Source organism: Cervus elaphus, chromosome 26 (assembly GCF_910594005.1).
Source record: "Cervus elaphus chromosome 26, mCerEla1.1, whole genome shotgun sequence".
NCBI lineage: Eukaryota > Metazoa > Chordata > Mammalia > Artiodactyla > Cervidae > Cervus > Cervus elaphus.
Window position 1 is genome coordinate 19256011 of NC_057840.1, and position 21241 is coordinate 19277251.

At 44.2% G+C, this 21241-nt stretch overlaps 1 protein-coding gene across 3 annotated transcripts in view; it reads right to left on the minus strand.

Annotated features, from left to right (window-relative positions):
* SLC2A12 (solute carrier family 2 member 12) overlaps positions 1-21241 on the minus strand; it is a 66409-nt gene that overhangs the window by 33458 nt on the left and 11710 nt on the right. For all 3 annotated transcript variants that reach the window (XM_043888165.1, XM_043888164.1, XM_043888166.1), the window contains exon 2: positions 8342-9682. In XM_043888165.1, coding sequence (XP_043744100.1) covers positions 8342-9682 — 1341 coding nt within the window. The remainder of the gene's footprint in view (positions 1-8341; positions 9683-21241) is intronic.

The following is a 21241-nucleotide window of genomic DNA, read 5'->3' on the forward strand; positions in this document are numbered from 1 at the left end:
TTGGGAAGATCCCCTGGAGAAAGAAATGGCAACCCACTCCAGTATTCTTGCCTGGGGAATCCCAAGGACAGAGGAGCCTGGTGGGCTACAGTCGATGGGGTCACAAGAGTTCGACAAGACTGAATAAACCACCACTACATTCTGTTACCTACTGCTTGCCTTCTAGCTTCAGGTGTGAATATCTGAATCAGTGCTTGAAACAGCAATTACAAGTGGAAGAAATCAGAAGATGATGGGTTATTTCCCTTTCCCAAATGCAAACCTCCTTCAAACCTGAGATTCTCATCTCAATAGCTTTGCTTTTGTTCTAAGAAATGCTCTGAAAGACTCTTCTCCATGTGAGTGCAAAAAGCAGAGGTGTCAAAAAAAAAAAAAAAAATCTGGTACTACTTTTAGATACTCTGTGTCTGAAATTCCCAAATAACTCTTTATGATTTGACAAATGCCCTAAGTGCTTCCAACTACTTGTTTCTGAGCACTGCTAACGCTCCTGCATCTTTTCTTAGAGGCCATAACAGAAAAAGATTTTTAGAACTCATGCCCAAATTGAGACAGGAGGGAAGGGGGCAGGGCACAACCTTTAGAAGAATGACAAGGCCATTGAGGGTATGATAAAGGCTAGTTAGAACAGATCAGGCCCAAAATGGCAGAAGATTGACTGTCAGTGAACCTTCGCCTCATTATATGCTCATTATAATATATTAGCATGTGCAAAATGACACTTCCGCAGGCACTAGGACAGTTCTGGGGCTGACCATAAAAGGTCAGAGTGGGCAGTGGCTCAGTTCCTGGAAGTCTCAGTCCCCTTCTCCAAAATCGTTGGAGTAATTCTCCCACTTGTTAGCCTATGAAATTATCCAGCTCATACAAACTAACCACCCCATATTTTGGGGCCTCTCACCTTCTGAGATGGCCTGAGCTCTGTCTGTGGAGTATGTTTCTCCCTAAATAAACCTGCTTTCCTATTTACTTTTCAGAGCAGATTCCTCTTGCCCACCCTCTTGTATCCTTCACAAGTGTCCTATATTAATAAACCTACTTCTTGCCTGTCACTTTGCCTCTTGCTGAATTTTTTTCTGCAGCAAGACATAAATAACCTGAGGTCCATTAAGTCCTGTGACCAGGTGTGTGGTTTCAGCTGGGAGACTGTGGGTTCAAGGCCCCTCTTAAGCCAGAAATTGTGGGTTCAAGTACCAGCTGAAGTGCAGCTGGATTGGAGTCCCACCCAAAGGACTGAGGTTAGAAAACTGTGGGTTCGAGTTTCAAATTGAGGTGTGTGATTGCAAGGTGATGGATTGTTCAGCAAAAACTTGATGGTTTCAGGACATACAGGCTTTTTGTGGCAACCTAGTAGCCCTAGCTTTGTTAGTACTTAGCCTACCAACTAGCTATAGCTTGACACAGATAAAGAAACACAGTCCGAGACTTTTCCTGTATATTCATCTTTGTTTTAAAGTTCTTTCGCTCTCCTCCTTAGAAACATGAATGGACCCCTGCATCATTTTCAAACAAGTGGTGCTAATGGTAAAGAACCTGCCTGCCAATCAGGAGAAAAAAGAGATTCAGGTTTGAGTCTGGCTTCGGAAAATCCCCTGGAGGAGGGCATGGCAACAAAGTTCAGTATTCTGTCTGGAGAATCCCGTGGACGGGGAGGCTGGTGAACTACTCTTGACACAAAGAGTCCGACAAGACTGAGCAACTCTTGACACAAAGAGTCCGACAAGACTGAGCAACTTAGCACTCAGCACGACTTCAAGGGAGAGAAGGAAAAAATATGAGATGTCATGTCTTCCCTCTAAGAGCTTACAATCCAGTAACCACATTCTGGTCAATAAACCAGTAAACACTCAAAACAATACACTGTATCATTAAGGACTAAGCTGTTATCACGTGGTAACTTTCATTTACGTCATATACTACAGGATCCAAAACACATGCCTATGCTTTGGCTCCCTTGATGACCACCTAGACTCTGTGATGTAGGACAGGTATTATTATGCCTCGTTCATGGATTTAGAAACAGCTTCAGAGAAAATAAATGACTCAAAATTACATAGCCAGTAGGCAGAAGAACTGAGATTAGACCTCAAGTTTTCGGATTTCAAATTCAGGCTCTTTGTAGCTCAGAACTGAACTACTCTATGCTAGAAATAATTGGTGGTTCATATGAATAAAGACCTTGAAGAAAAGGAGTGAATTCATAGAGGAGATAAGACTTTCACTGAGCTTTCAAGATAGGAGGGATTTCGGTAGACTAGATGCGGAAGGAAAAGAGGTCACAGCAAGTGCTTTCTGTCTCCCGACCTGGGTATGCAGCAGTGGAAAATCAAAAGGCACAGAGAGCAAAGTATTGCCTCATGTCACAACTCTTTGTATCCCCGGGTATCTAAATGTATTTCTATATGAATGGTACCCTGGAAGAAAAGTCTATAGACTATGATGTAAATGGTTCCCTTGGAGTCATGCAGACACCCTGATGGAGTTGGGTGGATGATGGAGGGCCTTGAAAATCACACTTCCTTTCCTTCCAGGATGCGTGATATCATAGTAGAAAGACAATGGAATTAGGCTTCAGATAGATACCCAGAGATCTAGTCCTAAATCTACGTCATCTCAATCTCTCAGAATTTCTTGTTTCTTTTTTATAAAAGGAAAATGTAGAGTAGAGCATTTCTAGTCTTCTTTTCATCTTGAAAATGATTTGACTTTTCTGATATGGAAGAAAGTGGGAAGTCATGGAAGATTTGTGAGCTGTGGTTACATGAGGAACATGGTTGTTTAGGGAATACTGGTATGGTGGATGGGTGTACGTGGAAAAGGCTGGGAGGGGAAAGAACCACACGAAGGGCTTCCCAGTAATCTCAGGATGAGACCATAAGGAATAGGTGAGGATGGCAGAAAAGGGAAGGACAATATGAACAGAGGAGTCCATTTTGAGGGAAAATCCAAGAACTTTTGATCACTGACTCCATCGGGAAATGGTCCCAGAGCATTAGAACTGAGTGACTGGCAGAGTGACTACCCCATGGAAAACAAAGACAAGTCTTCTTGACATAAGGGGAATAAGAATTCAGCAACAGCTTCTTTGTGTTCAGCTGACAGTGAAGCATCAAAATGGAAAAGTCCAGCACTCACTGGGAAAAAAGGAACAAGAAGTCATGTGAGGTGATGGAACTGGAGATACGTGACGATCGTCAGCTCAAGGGAGACAATTAACATTCCTGAGAAAATAAATATGAAAGCTTTTATCATGCATTAGCAAAAGAGTGTCTTTGGTTTTATAGCTAAAGAAACAAAAGCCAAGAGACAGTAATGAAATAACCTCTTTTTTAGAACTAGATGGAATGGAAGCTAGTCATATATTTTAACAAGTAATGTTTAATTAAAAGAAATAAATGTCTACACAGAAGACAGAATACAGAGCCTTTGACCCTCTGAAACATTGCTTTCCAGATTCTTATTTATTCTCTTAGTCGAGTTTATCACCTGACCATTTTGTCCTGTGTCAATTTAGCTAAGCTGGAACTATATTTCCCAGAATTCCCTTCCCCATGTAGTTCCGGGTGAGGGTTGGCCAAAAGAGAAATCTGCCTGAGACTTGGAAGGCCAAAGTGACACAGCCCTGTGCTTGGGTGGTTGGCGCCCTGGACATCCGTGCAGGATGTATGAGTTGTTGTGATATGCTGGTTGTCCTTGCTGGCATGGAGGAGCAGCCAGTACACCCAGATCTCCTCCTCCAGCTTCTCCAAGTACCAGGCCAGGCACATGGGAGGGCTCTGGGGAAAAGGACACTGGTTTTCTGCAGGTGGCCTGCATTATCAGAATTGACGTGGTGAGCGACAGATGTGGGTTCCCATTTCTCCTTGGGGATTCCTGCTTGTCCTAGCAGGGTCCCGGGTCTTTGCTGCCCTTGCTCCAAGCCCAGCTTTTCCTCCCACCTGCCCTGCTGACCTGCAGAAACTTCAGGCTGCATCCAGACACAGAGGGCACAGGCTTACCAGACTCCACCAGCTTTCCTCTGAGGCCCTGACGAGTGACCTTCTCTCTTTCCTCTAACTGTCCCTTCCAGATCTGTGCTTTCTCAGCAGCTCCCACAATTATGTGATGTCTAATCCCTGCAGAAAATTCCTTATCTCATATCACTCACAGTGGTTCTACTTTTCTTACAGAATTTCTCACACTGTCTTCTCATCAGGCCTTTGTCTAGCAAGCCTCCCTTTAATTGACTGTACTTGTCATTTCGCTTATTCTTAAGGGATCATCAGCTATCAGAAAAGGGTGATGAAATTTTTAAATGCATCTTAATATTTCTAAATAGGCATCATGATAGACCGGGAACCAGTATCAAAGTTTGGGCTACCATGAGGTTTAGGGACACTATCTATTGGCTACTGGTGACTGAGCTGGAAACCTCCATAGCGCCCAGAACTGCCCAGGCCCAGCTGTTACCTGAGAGAGAAAGAAACACCTATCTTGTTTAAGCTACTTTTATTTTGGTGTTTGTTGGAGCTGAGCTTGAATTTCAACCATATACATGCTAAACATATCGTAATTGTTTAGTTATTTAAGTAAATGCATGTCAAAACTTTCTGCATTTCATCATTATTTTCCTTCTCTTTTATCCCATAATTCAATCTTATAAAAAAATGTACATGCTCACTTACCTAGCAGAGCTTCAGAAAAAGAGACTACCTCTATCTTGCATAAAATGCAGTGGCTCATTTAATGACTTCATGCAATGGACAATAATACACCATTTTCACTTATTCCTATTTTTAATACATCTTCAAGGAGAAGACTGAACTAGCAACTAATGGTTACCATCAGGACCAATACAGTTCTATCTGTTTGTCTTGTCCATTTCATAAACAAGACATGTTTTCATGTGAGCAAGTCACTTAACTTTTCTGAGATTCAGTGTCTTCATTTATAAAATCTGGTGAATTTTTTTCCTCCTAGGCTGGTTGTGAAACTGCCAAAACATGTAAAAAATTCCTAGAGCAGAGTTTGACATAATATTAGTTGACTCTAAAGTCTAAATTATACACACATATATATATATACATTTAAAATTAGTTTAGAATCATATTTGAGGAATTCTAGAAGGTAAATAATAAACAGCCTCCAATAATTTTCCCCCCAAATCAGACTGAACTTCCTAAAAGGGGAACTCTCGCTCTAATACAGAAATATATCAAAGACATGTGTAACTGAAGAATTACTGCACTTTACGAAGTTATCCAAAAACTAAAGAGAAGAAGAGGAGCATGAGCTCAGGAGGATTCTTATCATGAACAGGTTGGCTCTGGAAGTTTAAAATCAATGTTTCTCATATTAAAATGTGTAGCATGTATTAATCTCTGCCAATGTGAGAGGTTCTCTGAATGAAAACAAACAAAAAGGCATTCTTTCTTAGATTCTTAGTTGACCTGTGATATTTCAAAAGACTGGATCAAGAAAGCTGATGCAAAAAAGGAAATATTTTTAGTTTTATGATCAATATATAGGTGAAAAAGGGCTTCCCCGGTGGCTCAGACAGTAAAGAATCTGCTTGCAATGTTGGAGACCTGAATTATATCTCTGGGTTGGGAAGATCCCCTGGAAGAGGGCATGGCAACTCACTCCAGCATTCTTGCCTGGAGAATCACCATGGACGGAGGAAGCTGGCGGGTTACAGTCCGCGGGGTCGCAAAGAGTCGGACGCGACTGAGTGACTAAGCACAGAGGGGAAAAAAGATGCCGGCAAAGCAAATCAATGGAGCAATAAATACCACCTCAAGTTTATCAAGTGAGCAAAGATTATTGTACTGATTGATATAGAAAGGTTCACAGACAAGGCTAAGTTGTTCCTTGGTAAAAGCTAGCACTCATATCTTGCTCTTCTGGTAGACTTTAAAGAGTTTCTGAAAATAATTTTTAAGAGGTGCTTACTCATTTATTTCATTAGCTGTTGTATCAGAGTTGATACGTAAGCATTGTTATTGCTGCATTTTATGGCTCTCCAAAATTCATATATTGAAACCCTAAACCCCACTGTGATGATATTTGGAATGGGGCCTTTGGGAAGTAATCAGGTCATAAGGGTGAAGTTTCCATGATGGAATTAGTACCCTTATAATAAGAGACACAAAAGATATAGCTACTTCTCTCCTATCTCAGTCTCTCTCCAACACAGCAAGAAGTCTGCCTCTACAACACAGGAAGAGGGAGCCGCCAAGAACTGAATCTCCTAAGTCCTGATCTTGAACTTCCCAGCCTCAAGACTGTGAGAAATTAATGTTTGTTCTCTAAGCCATGGCGACCCAAGCTGATTAAAATAAGCGTCTCACAGGTACACACCCAAGTAATTGAATCCTGAAATAATGGTAGAAACTTGTTTCCAGGAAACTGTTCGTTAATGGCATTCGTCATTTTCAGCCTCAAGGAGCAGTATCAGGGTCCAGGAATCTGCCAGAGAGATCAGGGGCTGATGGTAGTGCAGCGTTTCCCCTAGCTTCCCGAGCACAGTCCTTTATGCGGAAATCTGCCTCCCCACATTGCAAAAGAAAGGGCCAGCTTCAGGACACCAAGGCTTTAGATCGTGTGATCTGATCTAGCCATTGCTGCTTACCTAAGAACAACCACCTATGACTCGGCACAGCAAAGAGCAGTGTAGACCAGATTCCTTCTCTGGAATCTGAATGAATCAATATCTACAGGCTGATCTCACAAAGAAGTAGAAGTAGAAGCTAAAAGATGAGAAGCAGAGAGTTGGAGGAAAGGCCACATTGGCCATGTACAAGTCCAGTCGTTAATGAACTCAGATTAAGCAGGCCAAACCTGCTGACTGCTGAACAGAATGAACCAGACACAGGGAGCATAGCTCAATCCATTCAACCAAAAGCTCCTTGAAGACAGCACAATGTCTGTCTTGCTCATTACTATCATTGAGCACAGTTAGTTAGTTAGTTCAGTCACTCAGTCATGTCCGACTCTTGGCGACCCCATGAATCGCAGCACGCCAGGCCTCCCTGTTCATCACAAACTCCCGGAGTTTACTCCAACTCATGCCCATCGAGTCGGTGATGTCATCCAGCCATCTCATCTTCTGTCATCCCCTTCTCCCGCCCCCAATCCCTCCCAGCATCAGGGTCTTTTCCAATGAGTCAACTCTTCGCAGGAGGTGGCCCAAGTATTGGAGTTTCAGCTTCAGCAAGTTCCTGGCTATTAAAACAATTAGTCACTCAATCTACATTATTTCAATGAAGAGCTAACAGTGGATCACTAGGTCAAGCCCTTTTCCAGAAACACTATCCAGTGTCTGGCAGCTGCACATGTTCATGAAATTCCTTCTCCTTCAACACAGCCTACATCTTCTTATTATTCCTGAGCTTCTAGCACTTTCCTTTTTTGGAGCAAATCTATTTGCTCCTTGATCATTGTAAATAAACATTTCAATATCAACTCAGTACATGAGGAAAGAAAGAGGGATGGAGAAGAATGAGAAGGGAGAGAGAGAGATGCAGATGGAAGCTGAGGGTGGTAGTGAAAGACTGCCCTTGATTTTTAAGCCCATCACTTTCCAGTGAGGTGCAAAAAAAAAAAAAAAAAAGAGCTTTCTACACAGAGGTTTAGAGTTTGGATGAGAAGCTAAAAGATTAAAGAACTGCAACAACCAACCTATTCTAGCAAACTCTAGAAAAAGTTTGCTCAAGAGAAGTAGTTAAACTTTGTCATCGCAATAGACCGACTATATCAAATAAAAGTTTTGTAGCTACCTCCCTGCAGACTGTTTGCACTGTTTTCAATGGGAATACATGGACTCCCATTCCCCCATTTAACAAAGTGTCCTGGGAGGTTATTCAAGTGATCAAATATCATCCTTCCCCAAATAATTCCTTCTTAATTCCCTTCTTCATTATTACTGGAATGCATCCATTATTGTGTCTTTGAAAAAATCTAAACACAGTTTTTTTCTTCCACCTTCAAAGAAACTAGAGAATTATATAGAAGAAAATGTCCCAGTAAACTTAGACTTCATAAAACAATATATTCTCTTGAGCAACATATCTTTTGAGGTCTGATTCCTTCCCAATTAATTGATAGTAAAGCATCTTCATGTGACAGATAACGGGAAGCTCCTCATTGGTTGAATACTAGCCCTGCACATTTCACAAAGCAGATATAAGACAGGTGTATTTTCCTCATTACCAGAAACATGAGGTGGCCAATACTAGTCCTGGCTTGCTTCTAGTATTTCCATGTATGAAGTATTATAACAGTAGGATGTTCTGACTGGTCAAAAGTAATTGGTAACATTCATAAGGCGAGAAAGGGAAGGAATAAAAACTAAAATACTTACTTGGTCCCAGACCAATTGAAAAGGCAGCAACGTAAACAAGCAAGCTGGCTAAAGAAAGCCATTTCAAAAAAGTGGGGACATCTGGAGAGTCTGTGACGATCTGGTATTCAGTTTGGCTTAGTCCAGCATTTGGTAACGATGCCAGGGTCGTTTCTCCTCTCCCGACTACGTCATTTCTCCTGGGCCTCGGTGAGCTTCTGCTGTGGAAAGTCATCCCTTTAAAGGATTCTCTAAGAGTGTCATTGCTGGCTGACAAGTTACCTGGTCCATAAAACACAGACTCATCCAAGGACTGGTTGATAGGACTATGGTTTCTGCAGATACTGGTGAAGTTCATGTGGATGTTGAGATTCACGATGCCCATGGTCACCAACGAAGCTGCCATCACAGAGGAACCGATACACAGGAAGGTTTTGCTCCCAACCTGGTCTACGAGAAGGGTGGCTGGGATGGTGCTGACAACCTTGACGACCCCAACCCCCGTGGAGGCGAGGCTAGCTGCCTCATTGCTTTGGAAGCCAACGGACTTCAAAACAGTAGATGCATAGAATAATATGTTTGGCTGGCCAGTGATCTGTACAAAAAATACTAGCGTTAAGCCTATCATGATTCGGGTCCTCATGTTGTCTTTTGAACGAAAGAGATCCCAAAAACTGTACTGATATTCATCTTTCAGGGAAGACTTTATCACAGTGAGTTCATCCGTTGTATCCGAGATAGCTCTCAGCTTTCCAAGAACCTTATTAGCAGCTTCCTCATGTCCCTTCATCACCAGAAATCGAGGACTTGGAGGAAGAAAGTACATTGCAATGGCTTGCAAGACTCCCAAGGGAATAACAAGGCCGAACATGTATTTCCAGCCATGGGAAATGTTGGCAAATGCATAATTTGAAATGTAGGCAAAAAGAATGCCGATGACAATCATCAACTCGTTCAGTGACACGAGAAGGCCTCTTCTGTGTTGGGGAGCAATTTCTGCGATGTAGACGCAAGTGGCGGTGGAGGAGAGTGAAATGAAAACTCCGATAGCAATGCGCCCCCCTATAAGAGTGGTGTAAGATAAACTGGTAATCAAGACCAGGCTCCCAAGTCCGAGAAGGCAGGAGGAAAAAATGATGGCGGCCCTTCTCCCGTACCTGTCAATCAGGACCCCTCCGATTAGAGAGGCCAGGAGGGCCCCGATAAGCAGGGAGCTCACCACCATTTCCTGCTCATGGCAGGTCAGGGCTAACAAGGTTCTTATTTGCAGAAGAGCCCCAGAGATGATGCCAAGTTCATACCCCACCAGGAAGCCACTGACAGCAGCTGTGACAGACGACAGGAGCGTATACATGCCACAACCTGTGAGCAGAGAGAAGAAACAGGTCAGTTCTGAATCGCGTCTGATGGAGACTCAACCTTGTCTAAGTACATTTTCCATAGCACTGATTATAAACACATATATGTGAAAGTCACTCAGTCGTGTCCGACTCTTTGTAACCCCATGTACTATCCAGTCCATGGAATTCTCCGGGCCAGAACACTGGAGTGGGTATCCGTTCCCTTCTCCAGGGGATCTTCCCAACCCAGGGATTAAACCCAGGTCTCCTGCATTGCAGGCTGATTCTTTACCAGCTGGGCAACTAGGGAGAACCATAAACACATATAATTATAGTCAAATAATACACTAACCAAAACATGATTAGATAAAGAAGGAAAAACCTTTTTTCTTTCATTTTCGGGGAGGAGGGCGTGGAGACATTTACACGGTTTTGTGTGTGTGTGTGTGTGATGTGATGTTGGTTTTCGTTTTGAGCAGACCCGTATGTGAGACAAGCAGATGACAGATGATGGGGACTGAACAAGCAAGAACACGGTTTTGTTCCTGCCTTGGTGTTAGATTGGAAATTCAGAGAGCCTGGAAATTCAGGTCCTACGCTGTCTAAGGCAAACCCTGGGGCAGGATACTGAGGGAAGCAGTCTCTGGAAGGGCCTCAGTCTGCAGAGTGTGGAATCTGGGGAAAAATGAAGCACAGCATCTGGGAAAACCTGCCCTCCTGTTCCCCTGGCCAAAATCCAGCCACCCCTGGCTTTTGCTGAAACACAAGAGGGTGATGGGAAAGACCAGGGTGTGGGTGCCTTCACAAAATCGGGGCTGGGTCAGAAAGAAGGGGTGGGGAAGAAGAACAAAAGGAGCTTTATATTGTTCCATTCTTTTGAGGTTAACAACTGAGGGAAAACGGCAAAATGTTGTTGTGTCACTAAGTCACGTCCAACTCTTTGTGACCCGATGGACTGTAGCACGCCAGGTTTGTCTATCCTCCACTATCTCCCAGAGTTTGATCAAATTCATGTTAACAGGCAAAATGTTAAATCATTAATTTTCAGCGGTAGATACACAGGGGTTCGTTACATGTCTGTAATTTACTTTGGGCACCTGATGCAAAGAGCCAATTCATTGGAAAAGACCCTGATGCTGGGAACGATTAAAGGCAAAAGGAGAAGGGGGCGGCAGAAGAGATGGTTAGAATAGAATCACTGACTCAATGCACATGAATTTGAGCAAACTTTGAGATATAGCAGAGGACAGGGAAACCTGGCGTGCTGCAGTCCATGGGGTTGCAAAGAGTTGAACATGGCTTAGGGACTGAACACAACAACTTGTCACAACAGTAAGGAAACAAACAAACAAAAAAACACAAAAAGCCAGGAAAGAGTACTGCAGGCAGAGGAAGCAGCAGCTTCCAAGGTCTGAGCACAGGGAAGCTTAGGTCATGCTTTAGGCACCATCAGATGCCAGGATGTACGGAGCACAGCCTGGGCTTGGAGAGGGAGGCCTAGGGGATGTGTGTCAGTGAACATGGGTAGGTGCAGAGGGCAGGTATCCTCCATGCTGGGCCTGGCAGACCACAGTGACCATTTGTATTTTATTCCCAGTACAGATGGGGCATGCCTACTGACAACTAAAAGGGAAGGCATTCTGAGCTTCTTGCTTTTGTGTGGAGACTTCAAGGGGCAAGACTTGTAGCAGGGGAGGGTGGTTTGTAACCTTAGTGTTGACAGGAAACAGTGCTAGCTTGCATTTGAGTGTGCGGAATGGAATTGATGACAAGCAGACAAATTCAAGAGTTAGTTAGTAGGTAAAAATGATGACATTTGCTCATGAATTGGTGTTGGAGGGTAAGGAAGTGGATCAGAACCCAAGATGGCTCCCTGGTTTGAGCAGTCGGTTGGGTGATTTTATAATAGTGCCCTATACACGGACTTATGTATTATACTATACAGGCAATAGACTGACCTAGGGCAGAAGGCCAGGGGACCTGGCTGTGGGTGGGGGTGAAAGGAGAAGCGGAAATCAGAAGTTCCACGTTAGACTTGCTAAAATGTTTGTTTTCCCTGTAAGATGTTCAGATTAAAATATCAGGTAGCGGATTGAGTATACAGATTTGGAACTTAAGAGACAAGTCAAGCCTGGAGAGAAGTAATGGGGATTCAGCAATGTGTATGTGATATTTAAAGCCACGGGAATGGGTGAGATCACTGAGGGAGACAGAACAGAGGAACAGGAGAGGCAGGACGAAAGACGAGGATGTAGGGAACACCAGCATTCAGAAGAGGAGACGACAGCAAAGGCAACGGAGAAGCAGCAGAACTGAGATATGCGTGAAATGGATTAGAAACGTGTACTTGGACACACAATTAACACAGGCTGAGCTAGGGCTGAGATTGTGCCATTCTGGAGTAGGAGTTGTGGTTTAAAAATGCTGTTCAGCTTTGGTGAAAGGAGCAGGTCAAATAAAGGTAATCTGAAACCACTTCCCCCCAACAAGTATCCAAGGTATTTCACATCTCTGGGATCCTGATGGCATAAGGAAAATGAGAGACTCCAAAAATAAAATGTAAAAAGCATCAATTATTTAGATGGAGGAGCAAATAAAAATGCAATAATCCACAATAAAATAAAGTTGATGTATGAGCATTGTGAACACAAACCTTTAAAATGAAACTACATCAGCAACTTGTCCAGCTAATCGGAAAACAAATATGTAAAATCCCTACGCAGCAGGTGTTATCTCTTTATATGTAACACAATGAAACAAACGTGGTTCTTGCCCCCCAAGAAACTTAACATTCTAGTGATATCTCTATTATTTATCATGTCTCTTAATTTTCATGTGCAAAATCACTTTACAGCACTCTTATGCCCTCAATTTCCACATAAATTATTTTCCCACATAATCTTAAAATTCTCAGCTACAAATTCTTCTACCAAATGGAGATTTGGGTCAGATTTTCCTATTCGGATAAGAATATTATATTGCTTTGTATCTCTTCTTGTCATTGTTCATTTTATCTAAGTCTGACGTGTGGATTAGGGTGTGTGCTTTGCCGATTCATCTCCAACATTCAGATTGGAGAAATAGGTGATTCTGGAGGGTGATGCACCTGGGGAGCAGGTTGCAGGAGGCCCCTCAGAGGGGATTTAGAGGGACAGAGAGCTGCGTGAAAGTACTGAGCCAAGGACTTGGGGGAAGAGATGCCAGAGCTGGGTGAGTAGCAGAAAATGTCTTTCCCACATGGTCCTCCTTCTTCCCGTTCCTTAGTTTCTCCCTCTTGTTGGATGGGAAACAGTGCTTCCCTATAGAAAGAAAGACCCTTTGAGATACATCAAGATACTCCTTGATGCTCTGCTATTCTACTTTAGAGAGAGATGGAGTGGTGGAGTAAGGGGGAAAGCGGCTGGAGGAAGGTATGAGTCCCAAGCCCAGCTTCTCGTGGTCTGGGGGGAAAAGCTCCTGACAGAACAGAGGCATAGCTGTTTCTTCAGCTTTCTGGACTTAACTTCATATGCCTCGTTCTTTTATTCAGGGTTCATAGGACACTGACAGACCAGGGTGTGTGCAAAGGGTCTAGAAACCATCCCAGTTTTTCAACGGCCCTCTTGATATCCAGCAGCTAGTGCTGAGTACGATTCTTCAGAGATATAATAAAACTGTCTCCATATGAACTGATAAAAAATTATCTGTACAAAATCACAAATTTTTAAAAATTATATATCACAATATTATCTATCGATCGATCTATCTTTTCATACTGTGCATGGGGTTCTTGGCGCAAGAATACTGAGGTGCTCTTCCATTTCCGTCTCAGTGGACCGCATTTCATCAGGCCCTCGCTGGCAGGGACATGCCCTTCAACCACTCAGCGTAGCTGGATGACATGCCCCAGGCCCTGGCTGTCCCACCAAAGAAGTGATGCTTTTTGAACTCTGGTGTTGGAGAAGATACTTGAGAGTCCCTTGGACTGCAAAGAGATCAAACCAATCAATCCTAAAAGAAATCAATCCTGAATATTCATTGGAAGGGCTGATGCTGAAGCTGAAACTCCCATACTTTGGCCACCTGAAGCGAAGAACTTACTCACTGGAAAAAGACCCTGATGCTGGGAAAGATTGAAGGCGTGAGGAGAAGGGGATAACAGAGGATGAGATGGTTGGATGGCATCACCAACTCTATGGACATGAGTTTGAGCAAGCTCTGGGAGTCGGTGATGGACAGAGAAGCTTGGCATGCTGCAGTCCATGGGATCGAAAAAAGTTGGAGACAGCTTAGTGACTGAACAATCACCTATTTATTTGGCAATTTGCCTTCAACAGCTGCATCCCGGGCTTCCCTGTTGGCTCATTGGTAAAGAATCTGCCTGCCCATGCGGGAGACACAGGTTCAATCCTTGATCTGGGAAGATCCCACATGCCGTGGAGCAACTAAGCTTGCACGCTACACCTATTGATCCTGTGTTCTAGAGCCTGGGAGCTGCAACTGTTGAAGCCCGCACACCCTGGAGCCCAAGCTCTGCAACCAGAAGCCACTGCAATGAGAAGCCTGAGCACTGCAACGAGAGAGTAGCCCCTGCTCACCACAACTAGAGAAAAGCCCCTGAGCCATGAAGACCCAGCACAGCCATAGATAAATAAATTAAATAAATTATTTAAAAAACTTTTTTTGCACTCCATGACCCTATTCTCACATGGGTGAGGGGATACCAACACAGGTTATATGCTACAGAATTAATGTAAGGTCTTCATTGTCAGAATGTTATTTGAAGAGTATATCTTCCTTGTTATACGCTTTAAGGGTTACCGCCCCGAACTAGTTTCCCCATTCATCTCACTGCTGCTTATTACTGCTGAGGTCCATTATGGTCCTGAAGTTGCCCATTCAACATTTGGAGTTTTAATTTAGGGTGGAAGGCTAGTCCCCACGTCTTCCAGGATCTCAACCCTCTGACACCTTAGGACTTCCCCCACGGGGAATTTTCCTGGTGCTACTTTACCATATATATAAAATGAAGAAAGACATAGAGTGGGTTTTTTGTTTTTGTTTTGTTTTTTTCTGTATCTACTTTTTGGTTGCTGGTGATAGAAGCAGGATGCTACCCTATGGATGCCAGAAAGCAGAGATGACTTTCCCCCAAAATCTGACAGAGACCAGGAGAAAAGAGAGAGAATGGCTGCTTAATCATGAATGGCAGAGTCTGGGACAGGACAGAGTCTGGGACAGGACAGAGTCGGGTGGACAGAGGAGAAGCAGCCAGCGCTGAAGGAGAGAGGAGGGTGAGGAATCATAATTAGAGCCTTTTCAACAAACATCCAGCCCTGAAGTCAGTCCACACTTCCAGTTCATGGTGAAGTTTAGCATTCCTGGCCATTCTGCCCGTGGATTTGCTTCACAAGAGCCCTTCTCTATATCCCTGTGTCCCCCTAAAGGTGCTGTAGGGGATTCTCAGCCTTTCGTGGACATCACAGAAGTAGAAATTATTTAGAAACTTCTAACTGGTACCCACAGGCTGCTGGGTCATGCCTACCCTCTGAGTCTGGCCGCTTTGTTATTAATAGACCAGTTGTGTTCCTTTGGAGCAAGGATAATTCCTTAATAAGATAATCAAGTAAAACTGTTCCTATTAAAGATGTGATCACAACCCAGAGGCTTTATGCAAATGAGCACTGAGACCCACATCCCTGGCACAAAGGACGGCCAACTCCCACAGGCGAGGCGGCTGCAGCCACTTCCACAACAATAGCCGCATTGTCTGCCACTCACGGTGACTCAGACGAAACCACAACTTTAACTGGCTTGCACCCGCAACACTCCATCTTTCACAATATCTGACTTTGTGCCCATTTTCTTCTCTCCTTTTCTTCCCCATGTGCCTATTATATCATAAATACGCAATGGAACACACAACAAGACGCTTGCCGGAAGACTGACTTCGACAACAGACTGGAAAGCGTGCACACACAGGTTCTGTTTTTGGCAGGCGGCCAAGTCATTATGCAGCTTGACCAACTGTGAAGGCTTCACACATTGAAAAGACCTCCTACTTCATGTTTGGCTTGAGAAACACTTGCAGGGGCCCCCAAAATGGCCTTGCATCTGCGTTCTCCCTGCTCCCAGCTCCTCCTTCCAGAACACCTGTAATCCCGACCCATCACTCAAGAGTCATTTCAAGTGCCACCACCCCCAGGGTGCCTGGCCTGTTCTGTCACCTTCTGCTACCCCACCCTCGACCCTTCTGGGCCCCCACTGTGCACAGAATATGGGGTTCCAGACATATGAAGGCATATTAGTAAGTCACTTAGTTATTGACCTGTTTGTCTTCCCCTCTCACAGGAAGACTCTGAGGCAAGAACTCTCCTTTCCCTAACATCCGTATTCTCACCTCTCTTTGGCACAGGAGCAGTCTTCAATAAATATCTGTTAAGTGCATAAATAAATTCACACTGGACCTCTTTCCTCCACAAGCTGTACTGTGACTGGGGTGGACAGAAAGCCTCACGGCCATGCCTTTACAGGGCCTCTCACTTGCAAGTGTGAGCAGTGGTTGATTTCACGTGTCCTTTTAGCTATATCTAAGGGTCCCACCCTCTGCGGGGGAGAGACCTGAGCTCCCTCAGGCAATACTCCAGTTAGGAGGCCCTGAGCAGCTTCTCATCTTGCCTGTGACGCAGACCAGTCACAGGAGCAAGGTCTCCATCCCAGTCATATTCTACAAGCAGCGGCTCCTTCAACATGGGACAAAGGAAACCCTGGAAGCTCCATAAATGCTCCATCTGTAAGAATTAGTCTTGGACCAGAAGCTGCCTATCCTAACAACACTTCATAAAGTTGGAAGTGAAGAAGGGTTTACAACCCGTCATGGATAAAGTCTTAAGATACCTTGCTGCCCTGACAGTCTCCATGCAATATTCCTCCTCTGCCAGTTGTTAAGCCAAATGGGGGATATATGATGGGACAAGACCTCAGAGCAGTAAATGCGTCACCACTGTGTAATGATCCCCATACTCCCTTCACGGCCAGCCTTACAACATATTAGCCCAGATCCCTGAGGATGCTAAATGGTTTACTGTGCTGGATCTCGAGAATGTCTTTTTTGCATCCCAATTCATCCATCATCACAATATCTGTTTGCCTTTGAGCGGATTAACCTCGACTCAGGCCAAAGGCAACAATATACCTAGACAATATTGCCTCAGGAGTTTCAGGACAGCAGAGGTCCATCTGGTCAAAGCTATGGTTTTTCCAGTAGTCATGTAAGGACGTGAGAGTTGGACCATAAAGAAAGCTGAGCACTGAAGAATTGATGCTTTTGAACTGTGATGTTGGAGAAGACTCTTGAGAGTCCCTTGGGCTGAGAGGAGATCCAACCAGTCCATTCTAAAGGAGATCAGTCCTGAGTGTTCACTGGAAGGACTGATGTTGAAGCTGAAACTCCAATACTTTGGCCACCTGATGTGAAGAGCTGACTCATCTGAAAAGACCCTGATGCTGGGAAAGATTGAGGGCAGGAGGAGAAGGGGACAACAGAGGATGAGATGGTTGGATGGCATCACTGACTCAATGGACGTGAGTTTGGGTGGACTCCAGGAGTTGGTGATGGACAGGGAGGCCTGGCATGCTACAGTCCATGGAGTCACAGAGTTGGACATAATTGAGCAACTGAACTGAACCGAACCGAACACTTTTTTGCCCAGACTTTTGGAAAGGAAATAAGGGAAATACACCTTAAAAAGGGTGCTCTGCTACAGTACATGGATGACCTATTAGTATGTAGTCCCTCCATGGAGGCTCAGATCAAAATATCATTGAAGTCCTTCATTTCCTTGGGATCCAGAGTTAGAGAGTCTCTCAGACAAAGGCATCAATCTCAAAACAACAAGTTAACTATCTGGGATATATAATAAACCCTGGAAGTATACAGTTATATCCAGATAGAAAACAGGCTATATTAGGCCTAAGTATTTCAAAGGCAAAGGAAAATCTCTGTCTTTTGCGGCATGTTAGGATTTTGTAGAATTCGGATTCTAGGATTCAGGCTTATGGCTAAGCCCCTGTATGAAGCCGTTTAAGGACCAGATACAGAACTGTTACTTTGGAACAGAGAACAGGAAAAGACTTTTAATGATATCAAGTAGGGCCTCACTAGAGGCCCCACTCTCAGGCTTCCCAGTTTGAAGAAGCCATTCATCTTCTACATGGCACAGAAGCTAGGAGAAGTTCTTCAGCCTATAGGAGATTTTTCCAAACAACTAGACTCTGTGGTTGAGGCTGGCCTGGGGGCCTCTGGGCAGTAGCTGCCACAGCTTTATTAGTGGAAGAGGAAGCTTACCTTTGGACAGCAACGGAAGGCCAGACCCCTCAAGTGCAAGGGATCCTAGAGATAAAAGGCCACCATTGGTTAACTGAAGGCTGCCTTATCAAGAGCTAACCTTCAAAACTTGCCATCCTCTTAACCTCGTTCCTTAATGCCTGCCGAAAGCTCAGAGCTAACACGTTCTTATCTCAAAACCCTTGATCGAATCTGTGCCTGCAGGTCTGACCCAGCAGATGAAGCCATAGGAAAAAAAGGAAGACTGGTTTCACTGATGGCAGCAATTTCATTAAAGAGGGAGTCAAGAGGGCAGGGTATGCCATCGCGAGCACCCACAGCGTCACTGACAGAGCTAACCTGAGCCTTAGCCCTGGGGGAAGGAAAGACTGTAAATCTATGTACAGATTCAAGATATGCCTTCCTTGTCTTACATGCCCATGCAGCTACCTGGAAAGAGAGAAAACTTCTAAATGCAAGAAATTCCCCTATAAAATATGGGGCTAAGATTTTCCATCTCATAGAGATGGCTCAAAAACCAAAACAGGCAGCAGTCATTCACAGCGGCAGGTATCAAAAGGGAACTTCTCAAATTTCCCAAGGAAACGACGGGGCAGATCAGAAAGCAAAGGAAGCAGCCCAGATTCCCATAACCGAAAAGGCATTAATCCCATCCCTTACCCCTTTTAACGTTATACCCAGGCACTGGACTTTAGGCCCAAGACAGAGGGGGGACCTTAAGGAACAGATGGCTGGTGGCATATAGGTCAGAAGTTGCTCATACATCTCTCTGACCAATGAAAAAATTATTAAAGGGTTACATGATTCTCTCCATCTGGGGAGAGATGCAATGTCTATGATTGTCTTCTGACTTTTTCTTTTTTTTTTTAACAGGGAAAAGGCTCCCAGAGATGATTAAAGAGTTACTTGAGCCTGTGCCCTCTGCACCACCCATAATCCAGGAGATAACCTCAAGCCTCCCCCTCTTAAGCCCAGTCCAGTGTGGTGGGACTTACCCAGGAGACAGGACTAGCTAAGTTAATAGATTTCACTCAGATGCCCTCTTTCCAGGACTTCAAATACTTATTAGTCTTTATAGATACTTTTACTGGATGGACAGAGGCTTTCCCCTACTAGACCAGAGAAGGCAACTGAAGTGGCTAAGGCTCTCCTAGAGGAAATTATTCTTAGATTTGGATTGCCCCATCACCTCCAGAGTGACAATGGGCCTTCAGTTGCACAGGTCACTTAACAGCTTTCACAGGCTTTAGGAAATAAATACCACCTCCATTCATCCTGGAGACCTCAGTCCTCAGGAGAAGTGGAACAGGCTAAAGAAAATCCTGGGCAAACTCCATCAGGAAATGTCAAGAGTCATGGCATCACCTGCAGCCAATAGCCCTCTTAAGGGTCAGGGCAGCTCCTAAAGCAACCACCAAGTTAAGCCATTTTGAAATGATATTCGGAAGGCCATTCCTTACTCTGGACATGTTAACTGACCCCGAAACCCAGGCTCAACTTAAATACATTATAAACCTAGGCCAGGTCCAGAAGGCAATACAAGAATATAGCAACAGAGTGTAACCCACTCCAGATGAGAGTCCCAGGCCCCCTGTTGTAAACCCTGAAAAAGCTCGAAAACAGAGTCCCCAGCGACCAGCTTCTCTCAAAACGGAAGGTTCTTACCAGTCTTTCTGAGCACCTCCACAGCAGTTAAACTCCAGGATGTCCTCAGCCGGGTTCATCTGTCTAGGATTTAACCTGTCTCCACTGATAACGTTACAGGAACCTGAAGACCCACATTCCAGCCATCCCTGTGAATCCGCCCCTTTCTCCAAATCTCCACAGGATCAGGGGGACCCAGGTGAAAATTCCTGAAAATTCCAGGTGGATGAGTGAGCCACTCCAAGACTTGAAGCTCTTATTCAGAAGGGACAAAAAGACTTCTTAGCCTCTGGCTAAGTACCTGTAGCCACTGTCTTCCTTTTGCCTTCTGGTACTCCAATCTACTTGCAGATTAATCGAGATGCTCTGGTAGATTTAGATAATTATTGTCTTCTTTGTTCTCACCTTCACTCTTGGAATTTATTAAACTTCTCTGCCCATGCTGGATGATTTAATTATGATCCTGACTGGTGCAACTTCTTGTTGTTTAGTCGCTAAGTCGTGCAACTATGAAGCTACTAATTGCCTTAGCTTTTTCACGCCTCTGCAGCTAAGACCTTTTTAGTCCAGGAAGGACTTTGGCCATAATGGGAAGAACCGATTCATTGGAAAAGACCCTGATGCTTGGAAAGATTGAGAGCAGGAGGGGACGGGGGCGACAGAGGATGAGGTGGTCAGATTACTCACCGACTCAACAGACATGAGTTTGAGCAAACTCTGGGAGATAGTGAGGGACATGGAAGCCTGGTGTGCTGCAGCCCACGGGGTCACAAAGAGTTGGACATGACTTAGCGATTGAACAGTCCAAGGAGGCCTGGGACCAACAGGTTCAGTCCTTCCATTTTAGAAATAGAGAAATATGTGGTCTCTCATTTCTTATCTGGACAGGGCCCAAGTTCCTCTCTCAGTTGTCCTCCTATTGATATTTTGGAGTTCGTGTCCACAAGGACCCAACTTGAATTGCTTACCGTGGGTGGGGGGTAGAGTGGATCTATCTCCTGTTTCATATTCTTTTCTCTTTCATCTCTATCTTCTTGTCCTTTCTTTAAATGTGCATTTCTAATAGCTTCTCTTATTTATCTTCCACATCACAGATTTCAGATAATAATTCTGCTTTTGCAGTTTTAGACTCTGACACTTCACACCTTTCCTATTAGGTCTATCTGCATCTCTGATCTCAACTAGCTCCATCTTCACCTCAATTTACTCTTATCACCAGCTGTTGTCCTGCGTCTCATTTTTTCCCCCACAGAGTCCATTTTTTAAAAAAAATTATAGAAAACAGAAATCAGATACTGTCCAAAATATATGTATGTCCTATAAAGAGAAATCTCAGAATGCGTGTTTTGCCTCTGTATTTAAAAATGTACTTGACAGTAACCAGCTTGCCACATTCTCTTTACCCAGCCCCCAAATCAGTTATGATATTTTTGACTGTAGGAAACCAAAAACCTGAAAAACAAGGGCATTTATTGCTTAGTTTGTGAGAAGACCAAGTTGAATTTGGTGTCTCCAAGGATTCACACCCTACCCATCCATCTGTTCCTGCCTGCACAGGGGGCTGGCTTTTGTCCCCAGTCTGTCACCACATGTACGGGTGGCTGTCACAGC